The sequence below is a fragment of the Aureococcus anophagefferens genome (assembly GCF_000186865.1).
Source record: "Aureococcus anophagefferens unplaced genomic scaffold AURANscaffold_23, whole genome shotgun sequence".
NCBI lineage: Eukaryota > Pelagophyceae > Pelagomonadales > Pelagomonadaceae > Aureococcus > Aureococcus anophagefferens.
Window position 1 is genome coordinate 51,965 of NW_008705583.1, and position 19,770 is coordinate 71,734.

A 19,770-nucleotide genomic window follows, 5' to 3' on the forward strand; every position below is an offset into this window, starting at 1 on the left:
GTATCAATTACCCGTCCTCGAGCGGCGTCGCGCGCCACTTGCCGAGGATGAGGTACTCGTCGGCGAAGGCGAAGAAGCTCTTCTTCTTGCGGATCATGATGCCGCCGGGCGCGAGCGCGAGCGGCTCCTCGGAGCCCGGGAAGGGGCCCATGGGCAGTTTCGACGCGTCGCGGGGCAGCAGGAGCTCGGCCTCGAGGTCGCGCTGCCGTCGCAGCGCCGCGTCGCGCGCGCCGACGAGGTCCGCCATGTCCTTGTAGGCCAGGGCCGTGTCGAGCGGGTTCGTGCCGTCGAGCCGCCGGTCGCCGCGCTCGTGGTCCAGGCGCCTTTCCAGGCGCTCCTGCGTGCGCCGCGTCTCCTCGACGAGCGGCTCGAGCGCCGCGGCGCCCCGGGCGAGCTCCTCCCGGCGCCAGACGCCCGCGGCGAAGTAGAGGCGCTCCGCGGGGAGCGTCACGTCGCCGCGCGTCGCCGCCGGGGATTCGTCGCCGCCCGCGGGCGCGAAGTCGAGCCAGAACCGGAGCGTCGCCGCGCGCCCGCGCGTCGCGTCCTGCGTGCCGATCTTCCACCCCCCGCCCGCGACGCCGACGGTCTGCTCGCCGCGCTCGTTGACGAACGTCGGCTCGGCGACGGGCACGATGGCCGAAGCGCTGCCGCCCATGACGTCGCGCTCCGCGTTCGGCTCCGCGGCGGGATCGCTCGACACCTCGACGTCGATGGGCAGCACGAGGCGCCCGCCCGACGCGCCCCAGTCCTTGGGCATCCACGTGTCCTTTTCGCGGCCGATGTCCACGGAGATCCGCCAGCGCGCCGGCGCCCAGACGCTCGACGGCACCGCTGCGGTCGAGAGCGCGTCGCACGTCGCGAGCGACGCGAGAGCGAGGAATGCGGCGCGCGGCGTAGCGCTTGCAACCATCGTGTGAGTCCCCGGCCAACTTGAGGACTTCATGAAGTCAACCACTCCGCATTCCTAGCTCGAGCATGGTTCAGCCACGACTCGGGCTGCTGCTCGCGCTGCCGTCGATGGCGCTGAGTCGCACTACGTACAAAGTCGGGTACATGGCTATGAACAGCCAACAGGGGGCGCACTACGCCTACGACGCGGCCCAGGAGAAGTACGTCGGCGCCTACCCCGATCTCATGGACCTCATCGCACAGGAGCTCGACGTCGACACCGTCGACGTGTACGTCGGCCCCTTGTGGTGGAAACCGCTGCGCAGGGGAGAAGCCGACATCCTTTTTTTTATGGGGCCCATGTGGGACGGCTTCTATTACACGTCGCCGATCAATTCGATGACCTTTCACGGCCTGCTCAAGGCGAAGAGCCGAAACGCGGAGTACTGGAGCCTCTTCGATCCGTTCCACTGGCGGCTCTGGGTGGCCATCTGCGTGACGGTGATTCTCGGCACGGTGGTCGCGGGCCTGATCGCCTACCTCGAACGCGCGTGGGACCCGCGCGAGGATCCGCTCGAGTTCGGCGCCATGCTCTACCACAGCGTCACGCTGCTCCTCGGCGGCCACCGGCGTCCGCCGCCATGCGTTCCCCACGATGGTCGCCCGAAGGCGCGCGGACATCCGACCCGTCGTCCTCCGTAGGCGGCGACGACCTCAGCGGCGCGATGGCGACGTCGAGCGGCGCGGCGCGCCTCCACCGGCTGGGCCTCCTGTTCCTCGCGCTCATCATGACGTCCAGCTTCACGGCGAACCTCGCCGCGTTCCTCACGAACCCGCGGCGCGTCGTCTCCGGCCCGGGGACGCTCGACGAGCTGAGCGCCGCGACGGCCTGCGTGAACGACTGGTGGCTGAGCTCCTACGTCACGAACTTCGCCGGCGGCGTCGTCTGGCCGCCGGACGGCGCCTACGAGCTCGACGACTACGCGGGGCGGACGCAGTGGTGCGTCGACGCGGTGAAGGACGACGACTCGGAGGTGGACGTCTTCCTCACGTTCGACGCGCAGTTCGTCCTGCTCGAGCACTGCGACAGCCTCGTCAAGGCGCCGGGCATCGAGTTCGAGCCGACGCCGGTCTACGGGATCACGCACAGCTACGACATCATGCGGAACGTGAGCCAGGCCATATACCGGCTCCGGTCCGACCGGCCCTACTACGACGTCGTCAACGCGCACTACCGCACCTACGACATGTGCCCCGGGGCCATGGACACGGAGGACTCGTCGGAGCAGATCTCCGTCCGCTCCATGGAGAGCGTCTTCCTCATCTTCTTCGCCAACGCGGCCGTCGCGATCGGTCTCGCGCTCTTCGACGCGAGGCGGCGCCGCCGCGACGCCAAGACGGAGGCGCGCGAGGCGGCACTTGAGGCGGCCGCGGCCCGCGAGACCGACGCCCCGCGCAACCCGCTCCGCGGCGATTCGCGGCGCCTCGCGCACATGTTCGGGAACGGCGCGCGCCTGCGCCTGTCGCAGTCGCGCGGCCGCGGGCGGGGCGCGCCGGACGCGCCCCGGCGGGCCCTCGCGCCCCGGAGGTCCGCGGAGCTCGCGCTCGTCTAGTAAACCGGCATGCTGGCCTTGGAGGTTGCCTCGGATGACGCCTCGGAGGCCTCCTCGATGCGGTCCATTGCGGAAGCTCTTTTGCGGTTTCGCCAAATCGCCGAGATCACCACAAAAAAGTAGAGCAGGGGGCACAGGCCACGCCGAGGGAATGGGCGTGCTCAACGTCAATCTCGTGTTGGCCACGTCCGATACACATTTGGAGTTCGTCGATAGGCTCCTCACGATCGTCTTTGCTGATCACGGGTACCCCATCACCGACCCGAAAGGTATGGTTCCCATCACGATGTTCAAGAATCACTCGATGGGCACGATGACGACGTGTCGCCACGCGCTCCACTGGTACGAGAACATCTTCAAGTGGTGGACGCGCCTCCGCGCCGTCGACGTCGAATCCAAGCTCCCGGAGCTCGTCCGCGTCGCGACCGTCGGCTTCGACGACCTGCCGACGAATAATTCTCAATCGTGCGGACCGTGGCTCATGGACCGCGGCAGCCCGTATCAGCCGGACGCCAAGGCCAGCAAGCCGTCGCTCGCCGGGAACACGTACGTCGTGCTCGCGCTGCTCGTCATGGCCTCGGGGGCCCGCGCGCCCCCGGAGCTCCGAGACGCGTTCGTCAAGGCGGCCGAGTGCGAGGCGCAGAACATCCTCGACAGGAGCGGCGATCCCGGCTGCGAGGCCCACGTCGCGCGGCGGAAGATCGTGGCTCTCATTGAGAAGCACGACTTCGAGAGCGGCACGCGGCGCCTCTTCCTCCGCGAGCCGCTCAGCCCGGACGACCACCAGCTCACGGCTATGGTGAATGACACGGACCCGCCCATGCCCTGGTTTCCGGTGGGTGGAAACCGCTATCCGATCGTGGTGTGCGACGTCCCGCCTTCCGAGCCGAGCCCTTGGATCAACACGCCCACGGTGCGCATGTTCCTGCTTGTAAATGAAAAGGCGAGCCGAGCGTTGGATCGTCATCCGGGCTCGGCGATGCTCGGCCGCGACGTCAAGATCGCGGGCACGCGGGACGACGATCTCAACGATAAGCTCGGCATCATGGTCGAAGTCGATCTCAAAAAGGATCGCTACAACGTGGAGCTGCCGCAGCCGGCCTCCAAATCGCGCGTCGTCTCCTTGCGCCCGGCCTGCGTCCACGTGGTACGCTACGCGCCGCCGCCGCTCGTCGTCGCCGACGCGGCGCCGACGCTCGACGGCGTCGCCATCTACGCCTTCGGCGACGCCCCGCCGTCGAGATCGTCGACGAAAAAGCAGTGGCAGGCGCAGCAAACGTGCGCGGTGTGCGGCGCCAAGGGCAAGCTGTTCAAGTGCGCCAAGTGCAAGCGGGTTTCCTACTGCGGCGCGGCCTGCCAGACGACGCACTGGAAGGACCATCGGAAGGCCTGCAAGGCCCACCTGAAATCCGATGCGCGCATGAAGGAGCATATGTCAGCGGAATTGTCGAAGCTGAAAAATATCCCCTTCGACGAGTGGGGTACTTCTGAAAGGACAACGCCATTCGTGCAGGACTCTTAATCAGAAAAGCGTCGTATTCCACGCTCAGACAGGTTGCCATACTAAAATCCGCTAGCGCGACCGCTTCGCGAGGAAGCGCGCGCGCGCCTTGGCCATGACCTCGAGCATGGAGCCGTTGACGCCGAAGGCGCGGGCCACGGGCCGCGACAGGGGCCCGAGGACGGGGTCCTCGGCGATGGTTTCGAAGAGGAAGGCGATGGCCGCGTGCGCGAGGCACGTGCGCGTCGTCTCGACGGCGGCCGTCCGCGGGCGCACGAGCGCGTCGAGCGCGCCGTCGACGACGACGTCGGGTGGCGGCGCGTTGAAGGACGGCCGCGTCGACGCGAAGAGGCCCGTGCCGGCGATGTAGTAGGGCTGCGCGCAGAGCACGCGGACGCCGCGGGACCGCCACTCGCGGTCGAGCGACCGGGACAGCTGGTGCACGAATGCCTTCGTCGCGCCGTAGACGGCGAGGTAGGGCGTCGGCTGGACGGCGGAGCCGGAGCTGACGTTGATCACGGCGCCGCCGCCGCGCCGCGCGAGGTCCGGGATCAGCGCGCGGCACGCGCGCGCGGTGCCTAAACAGTTGACGCGGACCATCGCCGCGACGGCGGCGTCGTCGACCTCGTCGATGGCCAGCGGGTCCTCCGTGCCGACGCCCACGTTGTTGACGACGAGGCCGCAGTAGCGGCCGCCGTTTGCGGCGGCGTCCAAAGCCGCGGGCAGCGCGCGGTCCCAGAACGGCGCCGGGTCGCCGCCGTCGAAGTCGTGGACGACGGACCGCGCGTCGCAGCCCGCGACCTCCGCCCGCAGCGCCTCCTCGAGCGCCGCGAGCTTCGCGGCGTCGCGGCTTACCAATATGAGCGCGCAGCCCCGGCGCGCGAGGCCGAAGGCCCACGCGCGGCCGAGCCCCGCCGTGCACCCGGTGACGAGCGCGCAGCCGCCGCAGCGGTCGCGCAGGAACGCGCCGTCGCGCGCGAGGCGCGCGGCCCGCGACGGCCGCAGGAAGCGCGGCACGAAGCCCCGGAGCCCGACCCAGGCCCGCGCCGCGGCGTAGGCGCCGAAGACGAGGCCCAGGGCGCTCAGGAAGCTGCCGTCGACGCCCGCGCGCACGACGAACCAGCGCAGCGATTGCACCGTCGCACCCACGGCGACGGGCAGGAAGCACGCGACCTTCAGCAAATTCCGGTCGCGCGTGGACAGGCCCATCTGTGTGCTGCAGCGTGATCAATTTGGGAGCGCCATGCTCTTGTGGCAAGCCAATCAGCGAGCTCGACGTGCTCGGCGCAAGCCGCCTCTCCAGTCAGGCCTCCAGTTCCACTGCATGAACCCTGCCCCCCCCCGGGCCCCGAAAGAGCACCCACAAACCTCTCTTACGCGCCCCCTAGCATTGGAGCTTGCGGCGCGTGAAGATGGGCAGGGGCTCCTCGCCGTCGTCGTCGACGACGAACTCCGTCTTGGGCACGAACTTGGTGCACGCGACGGCCTCGGAGCAGCGGTTCGTCGCCTCGCGGTCCGCGCGCGCGAGCTCCTTGCTCCGGTTGCGCATCTTGTCCGTGGACCCCGGCAGCGTGCCGATCTTGAGGGACTGGGGCAGCGCCTTGTGGTTCTTGGACGAGTCGTCGCCGTTGTGCCGGAACATCATGTCCGCGGTGAGGCCGTCGCGCCCGTTCATGATGGGGTCGGGCATGACGACGGGCGCGTCCTTCATGCGGTCCGGCATGTCCTTCGGGTCGATGTAGGCGCTCTGGAGCTCCGACGTGGGCGTCGGGATCATGCCCCGGTTCGCGTTGGACGCGAGGTCCCGCCCGAACTGGTCCTCGACGTAATTACCCAGCAGCGCGTTCGTGCTGAACGAGTTCTTGTGGCCGCAGATGCCGTAGCCGTAGTTCATCGTCCCGCTCATGGTGGCCGCGAGGTTAGCCGCGGGGGCAGCTATACCTCACCTCGTCGTAACGCTGGCAGCTAGATACGGGTCATTAGTGAAGCTGTATTTACCCGTTGGCGCATGGCCGCGGCAGCCCGCTGAAGCGCTCTCACAGTTTGGAAATGGACAACCTCGACGCCGCGCGGGGCTTCGTCCTGCGGGACCTGCCGACGTCGAACACGGAGCTGGCGCCGCGCGCCGTGAAGACGCCGCGGACGCTGACGCCGAAGCAGTCCCTGCGGAAGCGCGCGCCGCCGGAGGCGACGCCCGTGTCCTGCGAGGGCGGCCTCGAGGACGACCTGGACTTCGACATCTGCGCCGCGGCGTACACGCCGCCGCCGAAGGAGCTGTACCGGCGGCCCGGGAGCCCGCCGGAGAGCGTCCACGGCGCCATGGCCGCCTACCGCAAGCTGCAGCGCGCCGAGGACTCGTACGTGCGCCTCGCGGGCGTCGGCGGCCTCCGCCACCTCCGCAAGGCGAGCGAGCCGGGGCGGCGGTCCTGGCGCGACGAGGACGCCCTGTTCACGTGCTGGGTCCCCGGCGACGGCGAGCCCTGCGGCGCCGGCGACGGCGGCGGCGCCGCGCCGAGCTGCGTCGCGGATTTCGGCTGCGCGATCTCGTGAGCGCGCGGCGCGGGGGCGCTGTCCCTAAGCACGAGCTTACCTGTAGGACCCGAGGGACTGGAGGTCCTCGTCGGCCTTGGCCTGGTCGAAGTTGAGCGCGAGGAGCACCTTGGCGTCGTGGCCGTCGCTGTTCTCGTGGTCCATGTCGCACTCGAGCTCCTCGAGGGCCTCGACGACGTCCTTGCGCCCGTTGAGCGCCGCGTGGAGCACGGGCGTGTTCAGCGCCGTGTCCGTCGCGTTGATGTCGGCCCCGAGCCGCAGGAGCGTCCGCGCGCACTGCAGGTGGCCGTTGCCCGCGGCGAAGTGGAGCGGCGTGCGGCCCGCGAAGTTCAGCGCGCGCTGGTCGACGTCGGCGCCCAACGAGTGGAGCAGCAGGAGCATGTTGTTGTGGCCGTTGGCCGCCGCGAGCGCCGCGCACGTCTTGCCGTTGTCCGTCTCGACGTCGAGCGCCGCGCCGAGCCGCGACAGCGTCCGGAGCGCGGCCTCGTTGCCCATCTCCGCCGCGTAGTGCGCCGGCGTCTTGCCGTACGTGTCCGCGAGTTCCACGTCGCCGTCGAGCTGGGCCAGGACCCGCACGACGGCGTGCGAGTCGTAGCGCGCGGCGATGTGCATCGCGGAGCGGCCCGCGCCGTCCTGCTGGTCCAGGTCGCACTTGAGGCGGTAGAGCAGGTTCATGGTCAGCGTCGCCGCGGGCCGCGCCGCGGCGACCATGGCCGGCGTGATCCGGCGCGTCTTGTCGACGAGCACGTGGCCGCACGTCGCGCAGCGGACGACGAGGAGCCTGGGCAGCACAATAGTGATTCGACGTCGCTTCAACGTGAGTGTTCCGCGCGCGCGCGTTCCGGAAAAAGCATCCACGCTTCGAGATCGTTCCGAGAGATGATCGCTCGTCCAAAAATCAGCCGCAACGAGTGGAAAGTGGCCGAGATCGGAGCCTTTGAAGTTGGGAATTTCGCTCTCTTGTGCTGCCCTGCGAGGAGCTTCAGCGGGTCGTCCTTCTGGTCCTCGACGGCCCGCACGCAGATCTCCGAGATGCGCTCCAGGTCCGCCGGGTCGTCGAGGTCGTAGTAGGACACGCGGCACTTGGGGTTGTAGACGAGGCGCAGCGCGACCTGGACCTCGCCCGTCTTCGTGTCCGTGTGGCTCCGCTCGTCCTCGTCCTCGTCGCGGCGCGCCATCTTCTCCATCTCGCGCTTCGCCGCGCGCTCGTTGTTCGACAGCGTGTGCCAGCGCTGCAGCAGCACGCGCTGGAGCGTCGGCTTGAGCGGGATCTTGATCTTGCCCATGAGGTCGTCCTTCTTCTTCGAGCCCTCGTCGCGGTCGTAGAGCGCGACGTCGAGCACGCGGCCCTCGACGTCGTCGACGGGCACGTCGTAGCGCTCCATCCACACGGGGCAGAGGCACTTCTCCTTGACCTCGGACTTGAAGCAGTACTCGCCTAAACTCACCTTCGCGTACGGGTCCGACGACCCGCCGCCGAGGAGCGCCTTGTCCATGACGGGCAGCTCCCGCGCGCGCATGAGGCAGATGCGCAGCTGGTTCGGCGGCATGTCGAGCATGGCCTCCTCCTCGAGCATGTCCCGGGGCAGCGTGATGCTGAACGCGGGGTTGTGGTACCAGCGGAACGCGCACTCGATCTTGCCGCCGACCTTCTGCTTCTTTGCGTCGCGCAGACCGAACCAGCGCCGCGTCACCTTGCGGTCCGCCAGCGCCACGAAGCTCAGCTCGAAGTGGCCCATGTGGTCCGGCTCCGACATGACGTCGTAGTCCAGCACCGTCACCGTGAGCTTGCCCTTCGAGTCCGCGCCTAAAAAGAATCGGTTTCGGGGGAACCGTAGAAACGACGCGACGCCGGACGACGCGCAGGGCAGCTCGAAGCTCTCCGTCCACTGGGGGTTCAGGTCCTTCTTCTTCACCGTGCTCTTCGTCCGCTCGCCGTCGCACTCGAAGACGACGAAGGGGTCCGACGTGCCGCCCTTGCCGAACATGGCCTGGGCAGGAAAAGAGTGATTCAAGTTCGCTTCGACATGAGGGTTCCGCGCGCGATTGTTCCGGAAAAAGCATCCATGCTTCGAGACCGTTTCGAGAGATGATCGCTCGTCCAAAAATCAGCCGAAACGAGTGAGAAACGGCCGAGATAGGGGCCTTTGAAGTTGGGAATTTCGCTCTCTTTTCCTGCCCCGAACATGGCCTGGTCCATGATGGGCAGGTTCCGCCCCCGCACGAGGACGATGAGCAGCGAGTTCGGCGGCTCCTCGGGCTTCTCCTCCTCCGCGAGGATGCTCGGCGGCAGGTGGACGACGCGCGCGGGGTTGTGCACCCACCGCAGCGCGACCTCGACGCGCCCGAGGTTCGCGTCCGCGTCGCCGCCCTTGGCGTTCTTCTTCTTCCGCTTCAGGAGCCGGCTCTTCTTGTCGGAGGCTTGCTTGGGCTCGAGCTTGACGCCGCGCGGCGCGAGCTGGAACCAGGACCGCATGACCTCGCGCTCGTCGATCTTCGGGAAGTGGCCGAGCTGGATCGTCGCCTGGCCCATGAAGTCGTTGCCGCTCACGAAGTCGTAGTCTTCCACGACGAGGCTCAGGGCCTGCTCGAGGTCCTCGCAGGGGAACTCGAAGCGCTCCATCCAGAGCGGGTTCAGGTTCTTCTTCACGCACTTGGACTTGTGGACGACGCCGTCCAGGTTCAGCTCGCAGAGCGGGTCGCTCGTGCCGCCCTTGGACAGGAGGTTCTTGTCCTTGATGGGCAGGTTCTTGCCCCGCATGAGGATGCAGAGGAGCTCGTTGGCCTCGGACGCGATGTGCTCGGGCGGCTCGTCCGCGACGAACTCCTCCGGGAGCTCCAGCACGTTCGACGGGTCGTGGGCCCACTTGCAGGCGATCTCGACGCTGCCCGCGGCCTCGTCGCGGTCCGGCCCGCCGCGCAGGTTGATCCACCAGCGCCGCAGCTCGCGGTCCTCGAACGTCTCGATCTCGACGCGGACCTCGCCCATGAAGTCGTTGCTGCCGGCGAGGTCGTAGTCCTCCATGGTCAGCAGCAGGCTCAGGTCCACGTCCTCGCAGGGCATCTCGAAGTACCTGGGCGGGCGGGGCTCGCGCGCGGCGGCGCGGCGGACGGGCGCGGGGCGACGCGCTCGAGCCACGTCGGCCGGAGGCTCTTCTTCTGGACCGTGCTCTTGCGCACCTCGCCGTCGAGGCTGAAGGTGACGAAGGGGTCGCTGCTGCCGCCCTTGCCGAAGAGCTTCTTGTCCATGACCTTGATGCCGCGCGCTCGGACGAGGCAGATCCGGAGCACGTTCGGCGTCTTCTGGAGGTCGTCGTCGGCCTCCATCTGCTCCGGCAGGTGCAGCACCTTGTCGGGGTTGTGCCGCCAGCGCAGGGCGAGCTCGACCTTGCCGAGGCTCTCCTTGGGCGCCTTGCCGCCCTTGTCCATGAGGTCGAACCACTGGCGCCGCACGCGGCGGTCGACGAGCGTCGACATCGACAGCGACACGACGCCCATGAAGTCGTTGCCGCTCGCGAGGTCGTAGTCCTCCATCGTCGCCTTGAAGCTCTCGCCCGCCTCCTCGCAGTTCAGCGCGAAGTACTCGAGCCACCTGCGCGCGCGGGCGTCCGGCGCGCGCGCGCGCCGCGCGCGCCGCGGCCGCGCTGGGGGTTCAGGTCCTTCTTCTTCGTCGTCGACGTCGCCGTCTCCCCGCAGAGCTCGAACTTCATGAGCGGGTCCGACGAGCCGCCCTTGCTCAGGAGGTTCTTGTCCATGATCTTCAGGCCTGCGCGCGGGGGCGTCGGTCCGCGGCGCGTGCGCGCCGCGCGTCGCGCCGCGCGCGACCGGCGCCGCGGATGAGGAAGATCTCGAGCTCGTTCTTCGGCTTCATCATGTTGAGCTCGGGCTTGAGCAGCTCGGCGCAGAGCGGGATGACGAGCGACGGGTTGTGCTTCCAGCGGAGCGCCATCTCGAGGCGGCCGCGCTTCTTGCCCTTGTCGTCCTTGCCCTTGGCGGGCCCGAGCTTGTGCCAGCCCCGGTGGATCTTGCGGTTCGCGAGGGTCCTCACGGGCACGGACGCGAGGCCCATGAAGTCGTTGCCGGAGAGGGGGTCGTAGTCGTCGAGCGTGCAGTGGAGCGTCGCGGACTCGTCCTCGCACGTGAAGATGAACGTCTCCTGCCAGACGGGGTTGAGCTCCTTCTTCTTCACCGTCGACTTCTGCTTCGAGCCGCCGAGGTCGAAGGTCACGAGGGGGTCGCTGGACCCCGGGCCGAAGAGCTTGCCGTCCTTGACCTCGAGGTCGCGCGCGCGGATGAGGAGCACGTGGAGCTCGTTCGCCGCCTCCTTCTCGTGCAGCGGCTTCTCGCCCTCCTTGAACTCCTTCGGGAGCTCGTAGGCCCGGTGCTTCTCGTGGCACCAGCGCAGGCACAGCTCGACCTCGCCGCGCGGGATCTCGTCGACCTCGCCCTTGACGTTGCCCAGCGGGTGCCACTTGCGGTGCGCCTTCTCGTCGCTCAGCGAGCCCAGGCGCACCCGGCACAAGCCCATGAAGTCGGAAGCGCCGACGAGGTCGTGGTCGTCGATCTGGAACGTGAAGACAGAGTCGGGGTCCTCCGCGGGCAGGTCGAAGACCTCGAGCCAGATGGGCGCGAGGCACTTCTTCTTCACCGTGCCCTTGGCCTTCTTGCCCTCGACGGCGCAGGTCGGGAAGGGGTCCGAGCCGCCCTTGCTGAACATGCCGCCGTCCATGACCTGCAGGTCCTTCGCGCGGATCACCGTGATCCGGAGCGTGTTCGGCGGCCGGTCGCTGTGCCGCTGGTAGGACAGGGTCTGCTCCTCGACCTTCTCGTCGGCGCGCTTCTGGTCCCGCTCCTGCTTCTCCGCCGCCGCCCCCTTCTCCGCCTCCTTCTGCTTCTTGCTCTTGCGCAGCCCGTCGAGCATGCCCCGGCCCTTGCCCATGGTCGGCGGCCCGAGGACGCGCCGCGCGCGCCGCGCCGCGACGAGAGCGCGCTCCGCGGCGTCGGCGCCGCGCGCTCAGGAGAGTGGCGCGATGCGATGCGCTCGCCGCGGCCGTCGCCTAGAAGCGCGCGCCCATCGTCGCGTCGTTGGGGCAGCGCTCGTAATCGTTGGGCAGCTCTCTTCAGTGACTTCACCTTGAAGGCCTCCCGGCCCCCCCAGCCAGCCTGAGGCGAGATACAGCAGGGTGAGCGGCGCGGCTTAGAGGTGCGGTCGGAGGCCCGGCTCGGGCTCCGTATCGGGCATGACGGAGACGTCGTCGTGGTCCGGGAAGACGGACTCGTCGTCGTCCGGCACCGCGCGGACGAAGTGGGGCGGGGCGTCCGCGGGGAAGTCGTCGTGCGTCCTATTCGGCGCCGGGGGCGTCGCCGCGGCCTTGACCTCCGCGAGCTCCGCCTCGAAGCCCCGGAATTTCTCCATCATGCCGTCGAGGTTCTCGTCGAGGCGCTCGAGCATGTCGCGCATCGTGTTGAGCTTCTCGTCGACGGTCTTCTGCAGGAAGTCGGCGTTGGCGATGACCGTCTCGCCGGTGGTTTCGAGGAGCTTCTTCTGCGCCGCGGACACCTCGTGGAGCATCTGGTCCAGGCGCGCCCGCGCGGCGCGGTCCACGTGGTACGTCTTCTCGATGGCCTCCGGGTCGCCGACCTTGAGGAGATCGCGCACCTGCGTGGGAATCAAATCTTCAACCCGACGTCAATGTAAGGCGACAATTTCGACGCGACCGCTTTGACTGCGCTTCGAGCACTCGATGCGAGCACTCGATCCGTCCAAAAATCAGCCGAATCGACTTCGACGCGACCGAGCTCGAGAATGTCAAAGTTCGGTCGGGACGTCCCGAACCGGCGGTCGATGTCCACGCGGTCGCGCGCGGACATGCCCTCCTCGACGGACCGCACGCGCAACGAGCACATGCGCTCCCAGGACTGCTGCAGCGCCGCCTCGCGCTTCACCTTCCAGACCTCGAGCTCGGCGCGCGTCACGCGCGCGTAGCCCGCCTTCATGCGCAGGCCCTTGAGCAGCGTGTCGAAGGCCTTGTGGAACTTCATCTTCACGCGCTGGCGGTGGATGAGCGCGCGCGTGTGGGGGAAGGTGCCCTTGCTGAGCACCTTGTCGAGTCTGTCCTTGGACAGCCGGTGCACGTCGAGGAAGCTCAGCACGGACGCGGACGACATGCGCAGGTTCGTCACGATCATGTCCTCGCCGAAGAAGCGGCCCGGCCGGAGGACGCGCCCGTTGCAGCCCGCGATGCCCCGCCGGATGATGAACATGGCCAGGCACGGGTCGCCGCGGTGGTAGACGAACTCGCCGCGCGCGAAGCCCTCGAGCGTGAGCGACACCGCGACCTCGATGACGAAGCGGCCCCGCTCCTCGAGGTTCGGGCAGTTGAAGAAGGAGATCTGGCGGATCCAGACGCCGTGGAAGTGCTCCGCGAACTCGCCGCGGATCGTCGGCGACAGCTGCAGCAGGATCCGCGTGTAGTACTTGGACGTGAAGTGGTCCTTGCAGAAGCGGAAGTAGTCGCGGCACCGGTTCCGCGTCTCCGGCGGGAGCTTCGACTCCTTCATGAACTGGTTCAGCAGGTCCATGTTGTTGTGGAACTCCGTCATCGCCGGGTCCATCACCGAGATGATGCCGCAGACGGACGCGATCATGTAGGCGTAGAAGGAGCCCATGCAGATCATGCACACAATCGCATAACCCTGCTCGATCTGGGTCACGGGCTCGGCGATGCCGTAGCCCAGCACCATGGTCATGACCGCGAACTCGAACGACTGCGTGTAGACGCGCCAGTCGCTGTCGTCGAGCGACCGCCCGGCGAACTCCTCGGCGTCGTGGGTCCCGTAGTTGTGGCTCAGCCTCCGGTGGCCGTGGTCCCAGCGCAGGTCGTCGAACTGGTCGAGCCACGACGGCGCGCGGCCCTGGGGCCGCCGCCGCTTCTCGTTGATGCGGAACCCGTTCTGCATGTCCGGCAGGAACGCCCAGCCGCAGGCGACCCAGTGCATGAGGAAGATGGACCCGACGGCGTACTTGATGAGGCTCACGAAGGCGAAGCGCACGCCCATGCGCTGCTGGATCTGGGCCAGCGTCCGCGACGCCCGGACGATCTTCATGAGCTTCGCGAGGCGCAGGATCTTCAGGAGCCGCATGACGCGCAGCTTCTGGTTCAGCAGGTGCAGCGGCAGGATCGCCATGATGTCGATCATGCCCCACTGGCTCATGTAGCGCCGCGAGATCGCGAGGCCGTCGTAGACCCACATGCTGTAGAACTCGTCGTAGTACGCGATGAAGTGCTGGAGGATGAAGTCGAGGCCGAAGATGACGTCCGCGAGCGTGTTCGCCAGCGTGAGCCCCACGGACCGCGACCCCGAGCCCATGACCCCGACCTCGTAGGGCGTGATGACCGCGCAGTAGACGAGCGCGACGATCGTGACGACGTCCCAGCGCTGCACGTAGAGGTTCGTCGGCATGAGCGTCGCGCGGTGGAGGCCCCGGCCCTCGACGACGCGCTTCGGCGTCATCGCGCAGCAGTAGGACCGCGGGGCGTTGCGCAGGTGCTCGACCTTGGCGTGGACGAGCGCGACGGACGCCATCTCCTCCCGCAGGTCCATCTCGTTCTCGTGGATCGTCACCAGGAGGTGGGGGCTACTCTTCTTGCCGACGTTGCGCACGGGCGCGCCCTCCTCGCGCAACGCGCCGTACTGCTTGCGCACGCGGACCTCCGCCTGCGCCTCGCGGTGCTTCGCGGGGTCGAGCTGCGCGCGCCGCTGCACGCCGACGCCCCCGCGCCGCAACGGCCGCACCGTCTTCTGGAGCTGGGAGCTCAGGCGCCCCAACAAGCTCTTGCGCTTCTTCTTGGTCGTGGGGTGGCAGAGGACGCACTCGTTCCGCGACAGGACCTGGGCAGCAAAAGAGAGCGAAATTCCCAACTTCAAAGGCTCATATCTCGGCCGGTTTCCACTCGTTTTGGCTGATTTTTGGACGAGCGATCATCTCTCGGAACGGTCTCGAAGCGTGGATGCTTTTTTCGGAACGCGCGCGCGCGGAACACTCATGTTGAAGCGAAGTTGAATCACCCTTTTGCTGCCCGCGACAGGACGTGCGGCCGCTTGTAGTGCCGCGCGGCCGCGACCTTCCGGCACAAATTCTCGCCGTCGATGGTGACCTCGCCGATGACGAAGTCCAACACGCGGTCCGTGACCTGGAGCTTGAGGTCCGCGACGGACTCGCCCATCTCGAGGCGGATCTCGAAGTGGCTGTTGTAGAGGGGATTCGGGCCGTCGCACCGCGCCTCGGACCGGCCGATCTCGCCGCCGTCGTAGACGCAGGAGATGAACGTGTTGTTACTGAGGTAGAGCTGCTCGGCGCCGCGGATGTGGACCCAGAACGCGCCGTTCTTGAGCATGGTCGACGTGCCCATCTTCTGGAGCATGCGCGGCTTCCCGCCCGGAGAGGAGAACGGCGCGAACGGCGGCGACGCGGCCGCGGCCGGCTCCGGCGGCGCGCGCCCGGCGAACTGCGCCCGCCGCTCGCCCTCCTTGCGGTCCTCGGCGCCGGTCGTCTCCGCCTTGGGCAAACCGAGGGGCTCGAGCGTCCGCGGCCGCGCGGGCGACTCGCCGCCGTCGTAGTACGCCGCGCCCCCTTCCGGGGACGACGACCGGCTCGACCCCTGGACGGCGCCGTTGTCGCCCGCCGCGACGGCGTCGCCGAGCTCCGAGAGCTCGCCGCCGTCCTGGGGCTCCTTGCTGAGCACCGGCAGCACGCGCGGGCCGCGCATGGCCGGGCCGGGGTGTCGCCGCCGCGCGGCCCGCCGCCGCCGGCCGCGGGGACGCGCCCGGAGGCCGAAACGGGCGCGACGCCTGGCGACCCGGGGTGCGCCCGAGCCGGCGCCTCGAGCTGACGGGGTTCCGGGGGCAGCCGAAGTCGAACCCCAGACCGACTCTAAGCGCTGAGAGTTTTTCTGAGATGATACTTGAGTATATAGCCGATGCTGCTCGACCTCGGCAAGGGCAAGCATTCGGCGAGTCACCTTCCCCTTGGCTCGAGGTCAGTGCTCTTCAGCCGCTCGGCACGTCGCCTTGCCGGCACGAGCTCGCGCCGATGCTGCGGACGCCGCGCCGCTGGCTGCCCGGCAGCAGCGCCGTGGTGACGTCGGAGTTCGTCGCGTGGCTGCGCGCCGGCGGCGCGTCCTTCGACAAGCTCGCCATCAAGCACACGGCCCTGGGGCGCGGCGTCGTCGCCACGGCGGCCTACGAGCCCGGCGAGACCCTGCTCAGTGTCCCGGAGGCGCTCCTCCTCACGGTCGACAAAGCGTCGCGGCGCGCCGACGTCGCGGCGTCGCTCGGCGCCGCGCGCGCGCGCGGCGTCGACGCGAACGGAGGGAACCTCGCGCTCGCGCTCTTCCTCGCGGGCGACCGCTCCGAGGCGTGGCGGCCCTACCGCAACGTCATCTCGCGGTCCGTGAGCCACCTGCCCTGCTTCTGGCCCACGGCCGACGAGGCGCTCCTCGCCGGGTCGCCGCTCGGCGAGGACGTCGTCCGGCGCCGCGACGAGATCCGCCGCGACTGCCGGTCGCTCGGCTTGACGGCCGTCGAGGACCGCCAGGCCTTCGCCTTCGCCGAGGCCCAGGTGCTGAGCCGGGCCTTCGCCTTCAACGGCACGCGCGCGATGGTGCCCTTCGCGGACCTCATGAACACCGCGCGGCACCACGAGCGCCACGTCGACTTCGCCTTCGAGCGCGGCGCGTTCGTCATGCGCGCGGTGCGCCGCGGCGCGGCGGGCGAGCCCGTCACCGACTCCTACGGCCCCAAGTCCAACGCGCGCTACCTGCTGAACTACGGCTTCGCCATGGCCGACAACCGCGACGAGGCCGGCCGGCTGCTCGACGACGCCGCGCTCGACGTCGCGCTGCTCGTCGACGCGGGCGCCAAGTCTTCGGCCTGGATGCCGCCGGGCGACGACGGCGACGCGCCGAAGCTGCGCATCCGCCTGAACGGCGACGACGACGGCGACTTTTCGGCCGCGCTGTCCGCGTACCGCGTGTCCGTCGCGACGCCGTCCGAGTTCGAGATGTTGGAAACGGGCCACCTGCGGCCGAAGCGCGCGCAGGCGGCCTTCGACGGGTTGCCCCGGCCCCACCTCCAGGCGCGGGCCGTCGCGGCGGGCCTCGCGACGGCGCCGTTCGTGTCCGAGGGCAACGAGCGCGCGGCGCTCCGCGCGCTGCGGTCCGCGGCGCTCGCGGCGGCGGACGCGCTCGCGCCCCACGACCCGGCGCCCGACGACCCGCCGAACCGCGCCCACGCGCGCCTCTACCTCCGGGGGCAGCGCGCCGCGCTCGAGGCCGCGGCGGCGACGGCCGCGGCGCGCGAGGCGCGCATCCCCGCCGAGGCGGCCTCGGGGTGACACCTAACACGACCGCGGCCAGTATCACCATGTTACCAGTCGGGCTCCATGGGCGCGTCGAGCGTCGCCTGCCGCCGCAGGAGCTCCACGAGGACGCCGTCCGCGTCCCGGACGAACGCGAGCTCGTAGACCTCCTGGCCGATGATCTGCTGGCGCGGCGCGAGCGCGAGGCCCAGGGACCGCTCGAAGAGGCGCTCCGAGTCGTCGTTGAGGCGCCGCAGAAAGTCGCCGAGGTCGTCGCAGAGGTGGCCGACGTCGAGCGCGACGTGGTTGAGGCCGACGTGCGCCGGTGCGAGGCCGTCGGCCGCGCGGCCCGCGTCCACGTAGTCCGGCACCTCGACGAGCTCGAGGCGCGCGGCGCCCTCGGCGGACCGCAGCCACGCGCAGCGCGCGGCGCCGCTCTTGAAGCGCCGCTCCTCGTCGAGGCCCAGCAGCGAGTAGAACTGGAGCGACCGCTCGATGTCCCGCGTGCGCACGGCGCTGTGGTGGAGCCGCGCGCCCGCCGCCGCGAGCGGCGGCGGCGCGAGCGCGCGCGTCGCTCCGAGGACCAGCGCCGCGATGAATGGTGCGCGCCGCAACGGCGCGCGAGGGGGGTGCGCGGGCATCGTCGCGCTATCGACGGGCCTTTGGCGACGCTCACGGCCAACTACCGCTCTCAGTTCTACTGGATCGAGGTCGTCGAGGTCTTCGGACGCCTCACGCACTACTGGTCTCACCATAAGACTTGTTCGAGTAAACTTCAATCAAGCATTGGTTGATGTTCAAACTTGGCGGGGCAGCGCCCCCTGTCGTGGCATGGAGCGCGCGCCGGGAGAGGCCAGCCCAGCAGGCCGAGTGCTAGGATAGGCCAGCCCAGCACACGCCAGACCGAGTGCTTGGGTAGGCCAGCCCAGCGCACGCGACGATGGGGGCCGCGGCGCTCGTGCGCTGCGCCGACGACGACATGATTCTGTCCAACGACCACGTGCTCGCGCGGACCCTGGACCAAGAGGCGAAGAAGCTCCTGCACCAGTCCTTCGTGGGGACGCTCAACGGGACCATGGCCGTCACCTACGCCATCGGCGAGGTGCTCCCGCAGCCGCCGCCCTTTGTGGCGGAAAAGCGGCGCGAGACGTTCGGCGCCGACGCGCCCGTGCTCTGCTTCCTCCGCGCCGCGTGCGCGCTGCCGGCGATGGGCCTCGACGGAGAGCCCATGTACTGCGCCGTCGACCTCTGCGGCGGCGCCCTGCGGTGCTTCCTCCTCTCGCCGACGAAGCCCGAGCTCGGCGTCGTCGTCCTCTACCTCGACGAGGCGACGATGACGCTCGCCGGCGGCGACGAGACGTACGAGCCGGGGCAGCCGCCCGCGATCGTCGCCGTGCTCGAGTCGCGCTGCCCGCGCGTCGCCGAGCCCGTCGTCGCGGAGCCGGCGCTCGCGGCGGCCGTCGCCGTCGGCGCGGCGCCGGCGCTCGCGGATCGACCCGTCGCGCGCCGCGTCGACGCGCCGGCGCGCGCCGCGCCGCCGACCGCGGCCGCGGCCGCGCCGCTGCGCGCGGGCGACGCGTTCGAGGGCGTCGAGAAGCACCCCATGCTCGGCGACTGCCCGATCAAGGTCACCGTCTGCCCGGTCAGCGGCGGCGGCTGCCCGCGGGACTACCAAAAGGAGATCGTCGCGTATCGAGCCGCCGTCCGCTTCGAGGCGCTCTTCTCCGCGGACGTGGCGAAGAAGCGGGGGCGGCGCTACTCGCTCGCGCCCTGCGCGCCGGACCCCGAGGGCGACGACCCGGCCGGCGGCCTGCTGCTCCTCGCGCACGACCGGCGGGAGTGCATCCGCGCGACCGTCGACGCCGCGGGCATCGTCGCCGCCGGGCGCTTCGAGCTCGCGCGCGTGGCCGCCTAATAGTGTTAGAGCGCCGACGGCACGATGGCGCTCACGTCGCCCGGCGGCGCCGCGCCGTCGCCCTGGAACCCCTTGAGCTCGCGGTACGCCTTGAGCAGGGGCACGAAGCGTCGGCGGAATTTCAGCACGGTCCGCGGCACCAGATAGATGCCGCAGACGAGGACGAGGCACACGGCGTAGGACTCCCAGGACGACCCGTGCTCGAGCGCGGTCTGGGCCCCGCCCGCGGCGAGGATGAGCATGACGGACAGCCACAGCGCGTTGCGCGCCTGCCGCCGCCACGGCTCGAACGACAGCAGGAAGTCCCAGACGTGGCGCGCCAGTTCGTCGCGCTGCGCCTCGTCCAGACCGGACCGCGCCGTGTTGTTCCCGTAGTGGGACTGGGTGTCCGACGCCGTAAGCATGGAGATGTAGTAGTACTCGAGCACGCTGTACGTCGTCGTGAAGAGGCTGAACACCGCCGAGAGCGACAGGAGCACGAGCAGGCCCGTGCGCGTCGGCGCCGCGCTGCGCGAGGAGCTCGCCGGTCGCGAAGCCGAAGGAGAGCGTCGACACCACGGGCAGGATCGCCGCCGCCTCGCCCGTGTTCCGGGCGCTGGAGACGAGCGCGTGGTTCCCTTCGTCCATGTAGCGCCGGCTCTCCACGTCGTCGTCGGCGCCGCGCTTGCCCGTCGCGGACCGAAGCTGCGCGGGCTGCATGGCTGTTTGTTGAGGTCGTCTTAGGCTAGTGCGCTGCCGTTTGGCTCGTCAGCACTCTGCTGATGGGCAGCCCAGCGCGCGCCATACCCCAACGCTTCACCAAAATGGGTGAACCATTCCTGAAGCGCTCTAAAAAAGCGAGGGCGTGACCTCGCGCCTCGAGCTGCTCGCGCGCCGGCCTCGGCGGCGCGGACCGCGCCGACGGCGTCAAGGACAAGGCGCGCCGCCTCTTCGCGCTGTTTGA

At 69.4% G+C, this 19,770-nt stretch overlaps 3 protein-coding genes across 3 annotated transcripts; 2 read left to right on the plus strand and 1 right to left on the minus strand.

Annotated features, from left to right (window-relative positions):
- Positions 1-1,248: 1,248 nt before the first annotated feature.
- Positions 1,249-2,501, plus strand: AURANDRAFT_66446 (hypothetical protein; the record flags this gene model as incomplete). Its single annotated transcript, XM_009041662.1, has 2 exons — positions 1,249-1,519; positions 1,591-2,501. The coding sequence occupies 2 exons, from the start codon at positions 1,249-1,251 to the stop codon at positions 2,499-2,501; spliced, it is 1,182 nt and encodes a 393-aa protein (XP_009039910.1).
- Positions 2,502-6,705: 4,204 nt separating this feature from the next.
- Positions 6,706-7,176, minus strand: AURANDRAFT_5804 (hypothetical protein; the record flags this gene model as incomplete). The annotated part of the gene is made up of 1 exon (XM_009041793.1): positions 6,706-7,176. A coding segment is annotated over one exon (471 nt), but the record flags the coding sequence as incomplete, so codon positions are not given.
- Positions 7,177-15,646: 8,470 nt separating this feature from the next.
- AURANDRAFT_66448 (hypothetical protein) lies at positions 15,647-18,827 on the plus strand (the record flags this gene model as incomplete). The annotated part of the gene is made up of 2 exons (XM_009041663.1): positions 15,647-16,944; positions 17,837-18,827. 2 exons carry the CDS (start codon positions 15,647-15,649, stop codon positions 18,825-18,827), a joined length of 2,289 nt encoding a protein of 762 aa, XP_009039911.1.
- Positions 18,828-19,770: the final 943 nt, after the last annotated feature.